At 40.2% G+C, this 18,469-nt stretch overlaps 1 protein-coding gene across 4 annotated transcripts in view; it reads right to left on the bottom strand.

Annotated features, from left to right (window-relative positions):
* The window catches only part of Slc25a12 (solute carrier family 25 member 12), a 120,163-nt gene that overhangs the window by 25,301 nt on the left and 76,393 nt on the right, over positions 1-18,469 (bottom strand). For 3 of the 4 annotated variants that reach the window (XM_023719159.1, XM_023719161.1, XM_023719162.1), the window contains 6 exons: positions 16,768-16,914; positions 13,923-14,061; positions 13,168-13,261; positions 10,220-10,304; positions 2,077-2,158; positions 481-639 (listed from right to left, as the gene is read on the bottom strand). In XM_023719159.1, coding sequence (XP_023574927.1) covers positions 481-639; positions 2,077-2,158; positions 10,220-10,304; positions 13,168-13,261; positions 13,923-14,061; positions 16,768-16,914 — 706 coding nt within the window. The remainder of the gene's footprint in view (positions 1-480; positions 640-2,076; positions 2,159-10,219; positions 10,305-13,167; positions 13,262-13,922; positions 14,062-16,767; positions 16,915-18,469) is intronic. The other variant, XM_023719160.1, reaches the window with a different exon arrangement.

Here is an 18,469-nt window from a genome sequence, read left to right as displayed (position 1 = left end):
AAAAAAAAAAAAAAAAAAAAAAATCCCATAGTTCTTCCAGCTGAAACAAGTGTACAGAGGGTAAACTCACGTTCAAGTAGCTGCCTGGCTTCGGTTTCACAGATAAAGAGGTGTGCTGCTCCTCTCTAATTCTTTCAGAAAAGAAGCTCTCTATTGCTTAGCGCCTGTCCTTAAGTCCACCTGCAGGAATGTGCTTTAGTTCATAAGACCACGCGGACACAGACTCACAGTTGGGGCAAGCACTGGATTTGGATTCCAAGAAATACAAACGACGGGAAGAAGAAATGAAGACCCTGCGTGCAGACTAACAAGGCTGGTCAGCAGCGAGTGTGTAAAAAAGGAAAATAAGCAAAGAGAAAACAGAAATTTCCTTCATCTGGGCCACGCAGGTTACCTACCGGTTTGCACACTAAGTGAGTTAAAATCTGCTGCGAGGGAAATAAAATCATTGACTTTAACAGCGCAGATCTGCATACTCACCCCTGTAGAGTCCAAAGAAGCCCTCGTAACGCAAGACTTTCTTAAAACAGTCAAAGCTATTTTTGTACATGAGCTCCCCGACCACGGAGCCGGTGCCGCGCTGGTTCTGCATCCGGGTCTTCACCAGATCGATCGGATACACCGCGGTGGCTCCCACAGCTGCAAACACAACAGCGCTTAGGCTTTCGAATAAACATAACTAAGTGCAGAGGCCACAGGATAATACATCTCATCTCAAAAGGTGAGACTACAAGACACAACATTTACTGTCACAGAACACGACTATATTTTTCCTTTTCCGTTCGTGGCCAAAGGACAAAACCCCTGAGACCCCTAAATATAGCAGCTTCAAAGAACTGTGACCAATGGGCTTTTTTATCCCTTAGGTTCATCAGTTAAAGAACGGATCATCGCCAGCATCACAGTCAATAATCTCCTATAATGACAACACTAAACTATAACAGTCCTTAATACTTTCCATTAATGGCTAATTTATTTTGCCAGTTATGTTTTACTTACTAGAGTGGCTATGTATTTTAAGTGGTTGTAATTTTAAAATTTATTTCACTAAAGCACTTTGGTAAATTAATCTTAGCTATAACTGTCATATTAGAAACAAAGTTCCATACCATAATCCTATCCCTACATATATTAATTTAATTTTTAAAATTTAAGACCATGTTTATTGTTTTGTTTTTGAGACAGGCTCTTGCTATCTAGTGCATCTAGCCTTGAACTCTCTAAGTATCCCAGGCTTGCCTCAAATTTATGGCCATCCTCCTGCCTCAGCCTCCCATGTACTGGGATTACAGTCAAGATTAAGCCACCATACCTGACTTAGGTCATGTTTTAGAATTTCTTGGGTTGGATATATTTATCATATGCACTAGAGTATTATGTTTTTTGACTACTGAAAACCAAAACATGCCTTGCAGCTTCTGAAACTAAGAATGAAGGGGGAAGTAAAGAAAGAAATACTAGTCTCATCAGTTCAGGCTTGTTTTGATCATAAGCATTTTAATCACACCTGCTAAGTTCTTTGCAACAAACCAATTTCTGATTCTAAACATATCCTTGGTAGAGCACTTAAGCAAAAACAATTTCTCGAAATCGACTGCAAATAGGGAGGGGAGAGGAGTTCAGTAAGGAAATTATAAACCTCAGTATTCTGAAATGGATGAACAAGAGGGGAAAAAACAAAACCAAGCCAGATCACTTCAGGATGCAGCTTTACTTCATGAAATTCCCTGATTTGTACCCCAAACTTTGATTTCCCATGTGCCTCTGTGTCTGAGCCCAGAACCCACTCTCACTCTCCATGTTGTCACTGGGCCTTAACTGGGATAATCCGAGCACAGTCCCGCACCCCAGGCGGAAGCATTACAGAGGCCTTGTCCTGAAGACAGACTCATGCCAGAGGGGCCAGGCCATGCTAGGACAAGTGCTCTAATCACAAGTAAAAATGAAGAGCATTGTGGAAAGCCTCGCCGTCCCGAGCCCCGGGAACGACATGTCGGACCTCTGCTGAGCTGCCTGGGTCCAGACAGACAACATTACATGAACACAGTAGGAACTGGCACAAAAACTGTCACTCACCTCCAGCAATGGAGCCCAGAGTGAATCTGTAAGCAGATTCGGCAATCTGGAGCCAGACGGGTCTGCCTAACCCATGAGACTGCTGTGAGGACAAAGAAAATACATGAAAACAGTTGAAGAAACCAGAGAGTTGATGGAGAAGTCCACAGTTTGGCTATTTTGATATAAGAAAAAACAAAGTCTAAAAGTGATATTGTTAATGATGTAAAAATCTTCTCTTCTGCCAGAAGGGAACAGGGTATTCAAGAATGGAAACAATGTTTTCAAAAAGTACCCCTATTATTTGCATTTTACAGCCATATCCTGCAAAATAGACAGCAACTTTTTTCTTCTTGTTTTTCACAAACCTATTAATGCCTGACTCACGGGTGACTGTGAGGGAATATATCATCATTGTCTAGAACTGAGTCTTTTAGGCAAACAGGTATTTCAGGTATAAAACATTTTCCCCTTCTTTAAATTTTAACTAATTTAAAATTCTAAAATCTTTTTTTTTTTTTCCTGTATTTTAGGGAAGGGTCTATAGGGTGTTCAGGGTCTCACTATTAGATTGAACTTGTAGTGATCCGCCTGTTTACAGTCTCCCAAGAGCTGGGATTACAGGTACGCTCCACTACGCCCAGTCTCAATTGCAGTGTCAGTGTGCCCCAGGGGTGGGGCTGGCACGGCAGGCCCCGGGATTGAACCCCTGACCCCTGTACCTGCTTGCAGGGGCTTTAATCCCTTGAGCTATTTGGCCGGCCCTTCTAAAATCTTTCTAAAATGTACAAAAATTATCTTATGTCCTAAGTCAGAGAATGTTGATCATAATTTAAAATCTTACATGATTACTATCACAGTCACATTCATAGTTCTAATAAAATCTATGAAAGCAATAAAGGAAAAAAAACCCACCCTAGTATACTCAGTGTTACTTCATAGATATCCCATAACATAAAGGGCCTGAGAGTATTTGTCTATACCCATGTAAGTCTTAGTCTTTAATATTTTTATTATGAAATATCTGCAAAAGCTTCCTTTATGCAATATTTGGTGTTTTTTTATTTTTTTATTTTTGGCAGAACCGGGGATTGAACTCAGACTCTTGTGCTTGCCAGGGAAGCGCTTATTCTACTGAGCCATCTCCCTGGCCCTAATGCAATATTTGAAACAAGTAAATAATTGCTTTGTCATAAAACCTGAAAAAATATTAACTTGAATTTTTTTTTTTTTTTTTTTGTACTGGGAATCAAACTCAGAACCTTGCACTTACAGGTAGGTGCTTGTGTCCCTGAGCTGTATCCCTGGCCCAAAATAAACTTTTTAAAAAGCATAAATGGATGAGGAGGTTGATTCATTCCATTTCTCTCAATCACAAGTTTGGGTGAAAAAATTATTATTAATTAATTCATTCGTTCATTTATTTATTTATTTATTTGCTCAGTAATAGATCACTTGTATAGCATGTTCAAGTCTGTGGGTTCAATCCCCAAAATAATCAAAGCAATCAAAAATTTCAAACCATAATGAAGCTGGGTATGGTGGCACACACCTATAATCCCAGCACTTAGGAGGCTGAGGCAGAGATCTCTGCAAGCTTGATACCTACCAGCCTGGGATACAAAGTGAGCTCAAGGCCAGCCTGAACTGCATAGCAAGACCTGTCTCAAAAACACCAAAAACAAACCCATAATAAAAAGTTTGGGGGCCGGGGAGATGGCTCAGTAGAGTAAGTGCTTCCCTGGCAAACTCACAGGTCTGAGTTCAATCCCCAGTTCTGAAAAAAATAAAAAAATAAAAAGTTTAGACACTATTCTCTGTATTGTATGCATATAAACATAAGTAATAAACATTATAAAAAACATGATTTGAAACATACAAAATAGAAATTATTGAAAGAGACAAGTCTTTTAACGTTTTTATTAATGAAAGCAATTATTTGTGTTACTTTTGGATACTTCAGTGAATTTTCCAGTATTCACTGAACACCATTACACAGTGAGGCTCACCAGTTAACTCTGATATTATTTTGCTTCAAAGACAGCAGATTAAAAAAAAAAAAAGGGCAGGCCAGATAGCTCAGCAGACTAAAGGGCCTGCTTAAGCAGAGCACAGCGGCCAGGGTTCAATCCCTAGTGTGCTGTGCAGTGCCAGCTCTACCCCCAGGACACCCTGAGACAGTGATTGAGACTGGGCGTGGTGGCACATGCCTGTAATCCCAGCTCTTGGGAGGCTGAACACAGGGGGATCACTACAAATCTGATCTAGTAGTGACACCCTGAACACCCTGTAAACCCTTCCCTAAAATACAGGGGGAAAAAAAAAGATAAATGATACTTAACATCACAAATTTCAAAAATATTCAATTTATAGCACTGCTATAAACTGAGTGCTTGTATATCCTTACAATTCACTTGTTAAAACCCCCAAGTGAGTGGGTGGGGATGGGGCCTCTGGGGGCAACTGAATCAGGAGAGCACAGCTCACATAGGAAGATCAGAGTCCTTATAAGAAGCGACACAGAGCTGCGTTCAGCCAGGCATATGCAGCGCGTGCCTGAACTCCAGCACTCCGGAGGCTGAAGTCAAGCATCATACATGCCAGCCCAGCCTGGGGAACTTGGGGACTCAGTAAGCCCTGGCTCATAAAAGGGGGTGAGATTTACCCTGAAACCCTGTACCACAGTTTGTAGATCCTTTGTCAGTGTCAGCCATGTGGATGAGTCACGGCCATTGCTTAGCCAAGTTACAGGATGTTACAGTACAGGTTCTCTTATGTCCTGAGTCCTCACTGACCTTGAATGACTAGGGCCAAAATGTTGGCTATCCTTGTAGCCCTTCTTGTTTTGGACAGGATATCATGTCTGCATCTTGTACTATGAATAACCACTACGAAGACAACAATATGTAATCTACTAATTATTGTAACTGTCCTACTAACCTGTTTTGAAACTGTCTCATTGCTATTTCTCAATAAAATTAATAAAAATAAAATAAAATTCAAGCTAAAAAAGGGGTGGTTGGGAGATGTAGCTCAGTCTTTAGACCCTGGGAGGGAGGGAATGAGAAAGGGAGGGGAAGACAAACACTGACAGAGAGACAAAGAGGTTGATTCATTCCATTTCTCTCAATCACAAGTTTGGGTGAAAAAATTATTATTAATTAATTCATTCGTTCATTTATTTATTTATTTGTTTGTTTGTTTGTTTATTTAGCAGAACCAGGGATTGAACTCAGGACCCTGCGCTTGCCAGGCAAGCACTTATTCTACTGAGCTATCTCTCTGGGCCCCCTGGGTGAAAAAATTACCTCATTCTCATGTTTTATTTTCAATCATGTGCTGTCTCAAAAGACAATGTTAAAATTCTTAGAATAAAAAGGCCATGATAACAAATAAGCATCAAGTAACCACTAATTTTCTAATTCGCATAAAGATTTTTCCTGTGTTCAATCACATACTTCTCTTTCTATTCTTCTCCTTCAAAGAATGTTCACAAGCCCTACAAAAGCCTATGAAAACTGAAGGATTATACTGTGCTTTAATTCTTAGTTAAAACATCTCAAACTATAAATACCCAAGAGCCTTTTGACAGAATGTCACCTCCATACCTATTAAATAGCATTTATTAAAAAATAGAGTAAATGGGTTTGAAGATTTTCTTTTTCCTTAAGGTTTAGGTATCAATATAGCTTATGGTTCACTTGTATTCAGGTATGCAAATTAACATAATTAATGCTATAGATTTCATATCATGAATATTCATAAATGGAATGCTACTATCGCTGTCATCCTTATTAATGACTGTGTACTGAATTTTTAGCATTTAGGCTGAAAGAAAATATTCAGTAGTAAGAAAATCACTTACTGTGAGCAAATGGGTCAAAGGAAAAGGCACTCTTGCCCTTAAGGTTATGATTATGATCATGAAGGTTGATATTTAACAAAGTTAATTAAGTGGTTTTCAAAGCAAACCAAGATTTGAGACACTCAAATGATTTCTAACTGGCTCTCCAAGCACCTGTGTATAGCAGGGCCCTAACTGAGGTCTCATTTGAAGATATTTTCCTTTTTTTAAAGAAATACCACATCATATAAAAAAGAATTACCTAGGTAAGACAGATCATGACAGTAAGTCAAGCAAGCTGTCCAAGCCAAGCTGCTTCATGTAGCATGCTAATGCAATGAAGGAGACAGCCTCACCCCAAAGGCCTGTGATCCCAGCGCCTTAGAAGGCTGAGGCAGGAGAAGCAGAAGTTTTTGGCCAGCCTGGGTTGTAACACATCCCTTCTGCCATATTTCTGGCTTGAGGTTACCTGACTACAGACTGAATTCTCAGAAACCTGGAGCCAAATGGAATCTCTCTTCCTTCAAGTTCTAGGTGTCCAGTACAGTGTCTAAGCAACAAGAAAGCTGATGGACACATCATTCTTCCTCCCTTCCCCTCTCCCTCCACTTAATGAACTGGTTAAAATTCTACCAGCTAATGTTTTTTTTCAATGCTAAAATATGTACTTAAGTCCATCTTGTACTTTGCTCACACAGGCTTCTTGCATAACAAGAACAGCCACAAAGATAACGGAGTTCGCATTGACCTCACACCTATCAGGTCTCCTGTAAGGACGTTCATTATCTTGCATAATTCCCACAATGATCCTATCAGATGAATACTATGGCCACTATATGACAAACAAAACAACAGAAAGGAAGGATGTCACCCAAGGGCCCAAGCTCTTCATCACTGCCTCCCTTATAACTACTATTTCTCACAGATTCTCTATCATACATGTTTTCTGAAATACTTTCATTAGTTCAGATAACAAAAAATGTCTTTCTTCCTTTTAAGTTTCCAGTACATTCCCACATGGAAACACTCCATATGCTTACTGTAAATAGTTATATACAGTCAGCTCTGTGTGTCTGTGAGTTCCAAATCCATGGAAAGCCAAGCACAAACTAAAAATTTTCAGGAAAAAGAACTATCTGCACTAAACACACATAGGCTTTTTCTCTTGTCATTATTCCGTAAACCATGTGGCACAACGATTATTTACATAGCATTTACTTTGTACTAAGCATTATAAATAACCTAGGGCTGACTTAAAATAAATAGGAAGATATATGTAGTTTATATGCAAATATGATGCTATTTGAAATAAGGGCAATGAGTATCGAGATTCTGATATCCACGGGGGTCCTGAAACCAATTCCCCACAAATATCAAGTGATGAATGTATTCCTCATTCAGCAGTAAAGGAAAAATTACAAGAGAATCAAATCAAGATATCTCTGGGAAGTGGCATGGGAATAGTTATGGTTAAGATTACTATAATTCTGTGGACTAAGGAATTTTTAAAATCGAGTCATTAGTACATTATCTCAAAATGGGTAGACAATGCAGCCTATATTGCTATCTTAGGATTTCTCATAAATCTTATTTTGACAGGCAATGCAGGAATACCCAAGGCCTCTCCCTGCTCTCTAGTCATCCCAAATTAGGGAAAAGGCAGAGGAAGTACTCTCCCATCTCCCTAGAGAACCAAGGAACGGGTAGAAAGTGGTAATGGTCACTTTCTGTGGGGCTGACAAGAGACTATCCCTGACCACAAAAAAGCATCTGATCAGGCTGCCATTGAAGGCAGGTATCACCTTCAGGCTGTCTCACAGAGAAGTCACGCCAGTCAGAGAATGCACACCAGGCGCCTTCCTACAGACAGAAGATAAAAGGGATGCAGACTCATGGTGCCAAAACTGCAAAGCAAGTTTTAGATTTGACTTCTGGAAAAATCATTAGATCAAGAGTTAGAGGGCCGGCCAAATAGCTCAGTGGATTAAAGGGCCTGCAAGCAGGCTCAGGGGTTGGGGGTTCCATCCCCAGGCCTGCCATGCTGGCCCTGCCTGGGGCACACTGAGATGGCAATTGAGACTGGGCATGGTGGTGCGTGCCTGTAATCCCAATTCTTAGGAGGCTGTAAACAGGCAGATCACTGAGTCTGATCTAGTAGTTAGACCTTGAACCCTGTAGAGCATTCCCTAAAATACAAAAAAAAAAAAAAAGATGAAGAGGAAAGTAAGTAGCAGCAAAGCACAAAGGAGAAAAGGAGTTGGGACTTTGAAATTCAGCTTGCATTCCTTTCAATAAGCTAAATATCTCCCAACTGGGCCAGTGCGATAGCTCAGTGGTCTAACGCACCTGCTTAGGCAAGCTTAGGCAAGTGCAGAGATCGAGGTTCAATCCCTGGCGCCACATGCCGTGTGAGCCCCGCCTCCAGCGTGGGCTGAGCTGGCCACAGAAAATAAAACAAAAGAAAAGAAAAATCTCCCAACTACAAATATTAAGGACATTGCCAAGAATAATGTTATTAACAGATATGTGACACTATAAAATCTCCTTTCGAAATAAAATACGTCAAACTTCCAGAGTAAATTTTAATAAACACATACTACAGATATAAATTAAATTCATTTAATTAAGAATTTAAATATTTTAAGATCTCAAAATTTTATATTACATACTTTAAAAAAAAATCACTGAATTTGAATAAATCCGTCCTTTTTTTTTTTTTGTACCAGGAATCTATCTCAGGACCTTGAGCTTGCCAGGCAGGCACTGCACCACTGTGCTATACTCTCAACCCCATCTATTTTTAAAGATGTGAAACATCTTAATAAAGATAAACTTTCATGGTATCAGATAAGAGGCTTTATTGGCACAAAAGCAGCTACGCTGCAATGGTTACAGACATATTTTAATCAATAGGAAGCTTTACTGTATATCAAACAAAGCACTACCATGAAGTGTAGGTATAAAAACTGTCTTTTCCATTTTCCTTGCTTCAATGAACCACAAAAGTTCTTAGTCACTTCATAAAGCAGAACCAGAAATTATAATAATTAATCTCAGAGGCAAAAATATCATTTGATGGAGCTCAAGAAAAAGAAAAGATTTCCAAATCTGGCCAAAGTGAACACACCTAAGTACATCAACATCTCACTAATCCATGTGGTGAAGGTGACTAACAGCAAGCAGCGAGGTCCTGAGTTCAATCCCTGGTTCCAGGAAAAAAATAAATAAATATCCTTTGGGGCCAGAGAGATGGCTCAGTAGAATAAGTGCTTCCCTGGCAAGTGCAGGGGCCTGTGTTCAATCCCCGGGTCAGCCAAAAAATAAAAAGAAAAGGCGGTTCTGGCTCTCTGTGCAACATGCCCATCTACCACTACTCCCCACTTCCTGTCTTGCCTCCCTCCGTCCCCTGCCCCTTCCTCTTTCCTCAGCCTAGAGTGCAAAAGAGAAACTATGAGGACACAGTTCCTACTCCAGTCAGAGCATGGAAAGGTCTGGGAGACAACCCCCAGCCCTCACCCATACAAGAGGCACCGTGGAAATGTGCTGTGGTTCAGGCTTCCTGCAAGTGACACAGTAGAGGTTTCAGTTTGAAACAAGATTTGTGGAAAGCTGTTACACACCACTCTTCAAAATGATCATGTGGGGTTTTTCCTACCAAGATAGGATCTGTAGAACTATTTCTTTGGAACTGCATTAACTTTACAGGACACAGAAGCCATTCCAAATCTTTTTTTTTTTTTTTTAATTTGGCAGAACTGGGGACTGAACTCAGACCCTTGCGCTTGCCAGGGAAGTGCTTATTCTACTAAGCCATCTCCCTGGCCCCTCTAAATCATTTTTAACATTAAAAAATATAATATTTTATACATACACACACACACACACACACACATATCCCAAAGGGTAATAATAGTCAAAATTTTCTTTTTGGTTCATTAATTAGATATGCTTTCTTTTTCTTACTGTATTAGATAAGGCATAGTCTCAGGGAATAATTTATTTCAATGACTTGTACTTTTTTGTTTTTGTACTGGGAATTGAATTCAGGACTTTACACTTGCCAGGCAGGCACTATGCTACTAAGTTATATCACTGGCCTGTTTTGTCCTTTTAAAACTCTCTAAATATCAATTTAAGACACAAACTTTAACACTTTCCTTTGAAAATGATTACACAAACAAATGGAAAAGAATTTTTTTTTTTAAAGAATTCTAATTCTAGTAGGACGGTGGAGCCAGAACAACTAGAAGCTTTGAATTTGTCATGTATGTACAATTTCAGCATTTGTGAAGGTGATTATACTTAGGAGAGTACTTCTACCTGTCTCTGAAGTTCTGCCAAGTTGTAAGGTAAGGCCCCCTCCGCCAGTGGGGCTATTCTCTCGATATCTGCCAAAGTCAAGCGCCTCAAGGAAAAGAAAATACGAGAAAGAAAGAATTGTTAAATCACAAGAAACTCAGATCAAGAGCATCATTCCTGAAAAAAGGCTATAAGTATTATTTCTCTATTCACACTGATCATTTTATTGAGGTAAAAATTTTAGGCTCAGTTTATAATGACCAAACATAAAAGATCCCAGAGAAATAACAGTGATGGGTAGGATTTTTTTTTTTTTTTTTTTCATTTTAGTAGTACTAGGAATTAACCGAGGGCCTCACACATTGTCAGTGACCACTCTACCACTGAGCTACACTACTTCAACTTTATCCTCTGGTCTCAGCCTCCCAAGCAGCTCAGAGAATAGGTCTGTACTGCCTGCTCATCTACCTACAAGGTGGGATAGGAATATATGGTAAATATTTAAATTTTTAAAGTTACAATAAAAGACACATTGCCATTAATCCCTTTTAAAATACCCCCCACTCCAAGGGCAGACAAGGTAGCTCAGGGGACTAAGTGCCTGCTTAGGCAAGTGCAGGGACCAGGGTTCGATCCACGGCACCACTTGCCACCCCAGCCATGCCCCCAGGTGCCCTGAGCTGGCCACAGAGACAGGGAGTAGTGGCACAAGCCTGTAATCCCAGCACTGGGGAGGCTGAAAACAAGAGGATCACTACAAGTCCAAGCTGCGTAGTAAGACCCTGTACCAAATACACAAAAAAATAAAAATAACAAAAACACTCCCCCCTCACTCTGAACACACTTATCCCATCATTTTTGCAACTTTCCGAAGCAGTCATAGAAGTCCCCTCTCATAAAAGTCTTTTCAAGGCATGATCAAAAAGTCAGAGAATGTATGAAATATTACCATGTGTCTGCGGCTGCCTTATTGACTGGATCTGACCCACACAGCTTCTGGCTGTTCCCCGCAGTTAAAATGATGTGAAAGGTAAATGCTTTGAGTCAAGTCAGGACACTGAGGCAGCCCAACAGCACAGCTAATGAATAGAAGAGGCCTTCCAGAACTGGTCTGGAAAGTGGCGAGATGATGGGATCAGTGGGATCCAAGCAAGGAGGAATATTTTGAGGAGGCTTACTGGCAGTGTGCCTTTTAGTGCAATAAATTATTAAACTGTAAAGACTGACTATATTTTTCAATCAAATCTGTATACAAATTCAATAAAGCTCCAATGATGGATATTAGAAGTGAAGAAATCTCTCTTGCCACAGCAAGATACACTAAGTGTATCCCTTTAGCATAGCTGCTTAATGCATAGGCCCAAAGCGTTTTAGAAGGAAGGCTATAAAGTTGATAAATACTGGTGGCATCCAAAGAAAGTCATGAAGACAAAAAGGAGACTTTTCATCATGTATTCTTGAGTTTTAAACCATGTGGCTGCACTGTTGTTTCCAAAGATTTGCTTAAAAATAAGTACATGAATTGAACCAACTAAATGATCACTTTAGATCCAGTTCTGAGTAAAACCTTTTGAAATCCTTTATTATCAAGGATTTGAAGGAACCTCAAAAGCTTTGTCTAAAAAATGTGAATTTCAGAGGATGAGACAGGCACTGTATTTCTCATCAATCACCAAATATAGATAGATAGATAGATAGATAGATAGATAGATAGATGCATAGATATAGATATAGATATAGATATAGATAGATATATAGATATATCCATCCTATAGATTGAGGCCCACGGAAGACTCTTGTTGCCATTTTGGTTTGTTGTACACAGTCCTTTTAGTGAACACTGTATATAGCGTTTTGTGTTGGAGAGTATCATTTTTCTTGAGATATGCCTGTAACATTAGCGTCATAATTATCACAGACGATTATAGGATCCAGCTATATATGAGAGCTGCTGTAGCTAGTATCATCTCCAGCCTAACAATCCATTATGCAGCATAAGGCATCACATATACGTACTAAACTTCTATCAGTCCTCAGTTCTATAGATAAAGCCATTTTTCACATGCTGTTAAACTTAAAGAACTACTAGAGATGACAAAAAAAATTATCTTTTAATAGACCAAGAGTTTTCTTTCCACAGATCTCAACAGTCATAGAGAAGAGTTTTTCTTTGAATTTGTATACTTTGCAAACTAAATGTCTTTTATGTGCTTTTAGTTTGTTTTGGTTTTTCTTCTCTCTTTTGTGTTTTTGCTTTTTTTTTTTGTTAGTACTGGAGATAAACCCAGAACCCCCAGCTGAACTACACCCCCAGCACTCTTATATTTTTTATTTTGAGGCAGAGTCTTAATGAGTTGCCCAGACTGGGCTGGAACTTGTGATACTCTTGCCTCAGCCTCCCAGAGTCCTAAGCTTACAGGTGTGTCCCACTCAGCTTGGTTTTCTTCTGTGACTGTTTGCTTCTGGTACTGAACACCTGAGCTTGTCTGTGATGATAATTATGACAATAACCGAAATGGTGACAAGAGTCTTCCATGGGCCTCAGTCTATCTACATGAGTAAATTTCCACAAATCTCCTGGAATTCACAGCACTTCCAGAGAGCCCAGATTTAATCAATCTTCCACCTCTTCTGCCTTCTCTCCCCTTCTCTTCTTTCTTCTTTTATCACTTCCACCTCTTGCGTCGCCCCCTTCCCACTCCTCTTGCCCCACCTCAGTCTCTCCTTTCCATCGCCTTTCTCTTTTCTCCTCTGGCTCAGTCCTCTCCCCTTTTCCGTCTCCCATCTGCCACCACCCTGGGTCATCTTCTTTTCCTCTTCTTATTTGTCAATCTGCCTGTTTCCCCTTCTTAAAATTTACACATTGAATAAATTATTGTTAAAATGAACTAAAAACATACTACTGATTCATATTTTTTTTAAAAAACTGTCCTATAATAAATATCATGAAGAATTATTGGAATAGTTACCCTGAAGCATTATACAGATCTGCAAGCTGGTAGAGGATATCGATTTCCAGTGGGGTGACTTGGCCATAGCGTATGGCACTCTGAGCAAATTCCTCTGGAAGAGAAAGGAAAAGAAAGTGCTAAAATCTTGACAGATTTCTTAATATTCCTCAAACTTCCACCTTCACCAAGTGCAATCTAATCTGAAAGCTAAAGGCATCTTAATAGCAGTGTAAAAGTCTAAAATTGAATTAAATACTTAAGAAGTTCAACTACATAAAAATCACCATGCATTTCTGAAAGCCAGGAAAAGGTAAAATGCTAAGAAGCTGACACAGCAAAAGCCGATACGCCAACTTCAATGGTGGACCCATCCACCACTAGAACCTCTTCTCTCGTTTACCCACTCTGCTTTCCAGAGCTATGTGATAAAAGAAGTGGCTACTTTCCATTCCCCTATTACAACTTGCCAGAAGGAGCCTCACTGTCTGTCTGGGGCAGCTCCTCCTACTACAAACAAGCTGCTGCCACAGTGCCACTGACCTGTTTGACAGACTGGGCCACAGTGCTTTTCAAAACTGTCAAAGCCACTTTTCCACTCCTGACTCCCGCATCCCATTAAATCCACCTGGGCTTCTGCAGCCCCAGCGACGCACATATACACACAGTGACACACTTTCTAGATCAGCTTTTAACGTGGTGAACTTGGATCAGCCTCGGCTTACGAGAGAAAAGGTGAAAATGCTGAGATTCAAGGCGCTGCTTTAGAATCTCACCTTTGGTGACTTCAATATCTTTCCTTGTTCCAGCTAAAGTACTATATATCTTCCGAACAAGTTCCATGTTATTCAGTAAGGAGTTAAATGCATTGAAGTAGGAGAAGCTAACTTGGTGGGAAATACTTCCTCCAGCAGCCTGGGAAACAGCAACACAAAGCATTGAAAAAGCAAAAGCAAGAAACATGTTTTAGATACTGCGCTTTTCTCAAAGCGGATCCAAAGGAGTTTTGATCATTAAAATGATTAATAAATAAAATAAAAGGATTAGCAATCAGTGCATAAACAGAAGGAAACCACCACACTGAAAAGAGTACATTTCAGGCCCTCGGGGAAGTTTATTTAACTTCAGTTTTAAGGAAGAATGTAACATCTGGAAGTTGTACTTTGTACTTCATCTATCTATAAGGTCAGAAAAAACAAATATCACAGATCAAAAACAATAGTTATTTAAACAGGACTTTCAAGACCCTCAACTACGGAACTGCTGCTAGTCCTGGATAAATGTAGTATCGATGTACTATTTAAGGAACGTGTTTGTGTTTGGGTCTTTTTTCCCCTATACACATAGACAAAAAACAAGTGACAATTTTTCAGGGGTGGGAGTGCTGGGGATTGAACCCAGAACCTCCTAAATGCTAAGCATGCACTCTACTGCTGAATTGTACCCCCAGCTCTGTAACTATTGTATGGCACTGTACTGTATTTTACTGTACTATGCTTGTAGTACTGGAGAATGAACCCAGAGCCTCATGTATGTGAAACAAGCACTCTCCAACTAAGACATGTCCCTAGTATGTCTTGTTCTTGAAATTTCTCTCTCCCCCCCCTCCTTCCTCCGTTCCTCTAATCTTGCTTAGTTGCCTTATGATGATCCTCCTGTCTCAGCCTCCTGAGTAGCCAGCATAGCAGGCATATGCCACTGCACATGGCATCCAGTAAAAAATTTTAAGACTATTTTCTTATGTCAAGTTTTCTAAATTTTTAATACCACTGTAATTTTCAGATACTGAACAGCCTATGCTGATCTCTGAAGCTGTATCATGCAAAGTACAGCTACCAACACCTCCAGAAGAATGTACAAAAAGGCTGACGAGGATGTCTCTGCTACTAAATTCTTTTCACTGAACATCACAGAAGGGGCTGTCTCATAGGGAGGCTGGGGGAGGGCCTTCATCACTCCTGCAGTGAGAGGAAGTGGTTTCTCCCTATGCTCACCACTTGAACATAAACTCGAAAGAGAAGCTATTGTTCATTCCTAAAAGCCTAATTTCCAAGTCAGAGACACCTAGATAATTAAAAACATTCTTCATTAAAAGCTCAATGAGCCATGCCGGACCCATCCCCGGGGCCCACTGAGATGGCTGCGCATGGTGGGGCACACCTGTAATCCCAGCACTTGGGAGGCTGCAAACAGGAGGATCACTATGAGTCCGATCTATGTAATGAGTCCTCATACACCCTGTACTAAATACATTAAAAAAAAACCCTCAATGAAATACTTATAGAAATATCATTGTGGTGATTTTAATCATAAAAAATCTATTCCAAACAGTATAGGTAATAAATGTATCTAACACATGTATCTAACTCATCACTCATTCAATGCATTCCTTAATCTGAATATAGATTATATTTTTATTAGCTTGAATTTGGTCTCCAGTGACCCAAGATGAGAACTCACATTATGGAGGAATAGAAATGTCTTGGTAAACTAAGACTATGATAGATTCATCCTAACTGAAAGATTTAATGAGTCCACTCACCCTGGGATAGAGTGAGCCTTTCCCTCTAGGATTTTCTTCCTGTCTTCCTGATACCATTCCCTGGCTCCTTCTCTTTTCTTCCTTCCTTTCATTTTCTGGTTGGGGTGGGAGGAAAGGGAAGGGGGCGGACTGGTGTCACAGAGGTACAATGTGCAGGAGAAAGTGACATGCTCTATGTTCAGAGGCAGTGAAGAAAAAGACCAGAAGTTGATCTTTCTACCCCAGTCTAAATTAGATATAACGGTCTTCAGCTGAAACAACAAAAGTGCTCACTGGCTTTCCTCCACTCAAAGCAAGCAGTAATCAGAAACTTACACACAAATACAGTGCATGAACAAGAAAATGGGTAAGTGAGGAAAGTGTCACCACGCTATGTGGGGAAGTGGATGACAGGAGTTTGCTGTCTGTCCATTCATCCAGATGATTATTTTATAGAGATTTACAGTTTGAAAGAACAAAAAACTGTGCCTGGTGCTTACACACAGGATGCATAGGCGAAGAGGCAGAAGAGGAGTGAGCCACAGAGGCCGATGGCCACATTTCCTCCCTACCTTCTGCCATGGGCATGGTTATTTCGACAGTGTAGTGGACAGGGACAATCCCTGCAGCAGAAAAAGGAAGGAGCCATCCTCATAACAAGACCCTGGGAGCCTGGCAGGGTGGAAAGAGGTCAAGATAAAAGCAGTAGTGTCTGGGAGAGGTATTGCCCACTGGAAAAATAATTGCTCACTCTCATTTACAGACTCTCATTTCCTTTGAACTGGATTCTGTAAATGGAAATGAACAATGTGGAAATGGAGCAAGGTGCTGGCTCTGGCTAAAGCTACAATCTGAGGAAAGACCATCACCTCTACTGCCCCGAGACACACAGACAGACACAGACACACAGACACACAGACACACAGACACAGACACAGACACACACACACACACACACACACACACACAGAGCTATTTACCAGCTACCCATCAAGCATAAAATTTGAAGAGGCAGTCAGATGGATCTGGGGCCAATTGAGGACACAAGGGTCCAGAGTGTTACAGGAGACAGAAATTAAGAGTGCCAGAGTTTTACTTACTGAAACTAAGTTCTCCTCCACAAAAGGAGTAAGCATGTGAGACCGAATGGTAACCATGATGTCACTGAAATCCAGACCAGAAATCATGCCACTTTTGCCTTTGTCCTTTAGAGCAAAGGCCTGTCTTGCATGTTCCAACTGCAGCTCCTGGAAGGAAAAATGTAGAAGTAGAGCATTCAACAGGATAGAGCACATCTCAATCACATGTTTTGTAAAGGAAGGAGGACAGATAGTCTTACCCCACGAGTGCTTACTCCAGAAACGAACACTGCACAGCTCTGAGATTGCAACAAAGCTTTTCTTTCTTTCTTACAAATGTACTACACATGATTCCTCAAGAAAAAGAATAAATCAGGGCATGGCAATAAAAAAGGAGGGGAGGAAAGAACCTTCAGATTTTCCTTGAAAAGTTTTCATCACTGAAAACAAAGAAAGTATAGTGTTTTCAGTGCCTTATTTCAGCCTTTAAAATACATAGCAATTTATTCTCTCCTACTTGAAAATTTTCTTGTCATCCAAAAGTACTTTTTGAATTAAGAGTTTACATTCATTTTCAATTTTTCAGTCTTAATGTTGCAATCAAAGTCAGTCTCTCTTCCTGCATCAGACACCTTATTTTTTTTTATTTTAAATAATGAGCTCAGTGTGAAACTACCAATTGATAAGTACACTACTTTGTAATTTTAAAGTGAAAGCTACGAATACCAAACTCAATAACCAGTGTTCAGTTATCCTCTCTGTGGGGCCTTCAGCATCATTATTCATTTTTTTTAAATTATATTTTTTAACATTTATTTATTTATTGTGTGTGTGTGTGTGTGTGGCCAGCTCAGCCCACCAGGGGGCGAGGCTGGCTCGCATGTGGTGCTGGGGGATCGAACCGCGGTCCCTGTGCTTTGCCAAGCTTTTTCCAAGTAGGTGCTTTAGACCACTGAGCCATCTCGCCAGCCCCGGCATCATTATTCGTGATTTGTAAGATAACTCAGGTTACCTTTGAACTCTCCAACTATGTGTGGCCAAGCTTCATAATAAGTACTAACAATGAAAACAAAAAGCGCCAGAAGTGAAAATCAGAGTGTATATGCTCAGGAACCCACAGCATAATACAAACAGACTTGGTACAACATCACAACAGCACTATCAGATGCCTTTTTTGCATCCTTCCCAGCTCTGGAAGCAACATAGTAATATAAATGTTATTCCAAGGTAAGATTAAAGTTTAAATATTGAGTTTCATTGGTTTTTATTTATCAAGGATTTTAAATCAATCATGCTTTACCTTTTCTGACATTTAAAATAGCTTTTGGAGGACCAGCCAAATAGCTCAGTGGAATAAAGCACCTGCAAGCAGGTGCAGGGGTCAGGGGTTTGATCCCCAGGCCTGCAGAGCTGGCCCCACCCCCGGGACTGGGCGTGGTGGCACATGCCTGTAATCCCAGCTCTTGGGAGGCTGAAAAACAGGCAGATCACTATGAGTCTGATCTAGTGGTGAAACCCTGAACACCCTGTAGACCCTTCCCTAAAAGTACAAAAAATAAAATAAAATAGCTTTTGCTAGAAATAGGGATCTCTCTCTCTCTCTCTCTCTCTCTCTAGTACTGGGGATTGGACAACTCAGGACCTGGTGCTTGCCGGCAGCTGCTTATGCCACTGAGCTACCTCCCCAGCCCTTTTTAAATTTATTTATTTTTTTTTAATTTTT

This window comes from Octodon degus, unplaced genomic scaffold (genome assembly GCF_000260255.1).
Source record: "Octodon degus isolate 3935 unplaced genomic scaffold, OctDeg1.0 scaffold00065, whole genome shotgun sequence".
Taxonomy (NCBI): Eukaryota; Metazoa; Chordata; class Mammalia; order Rodentia; family Octodontidae; genus Octodon; species Octodon degus.
Note: the sequence above shows the minus strand (reverse complement) of the source record. Positions and strands in the feature narration are given on the sequence as shown.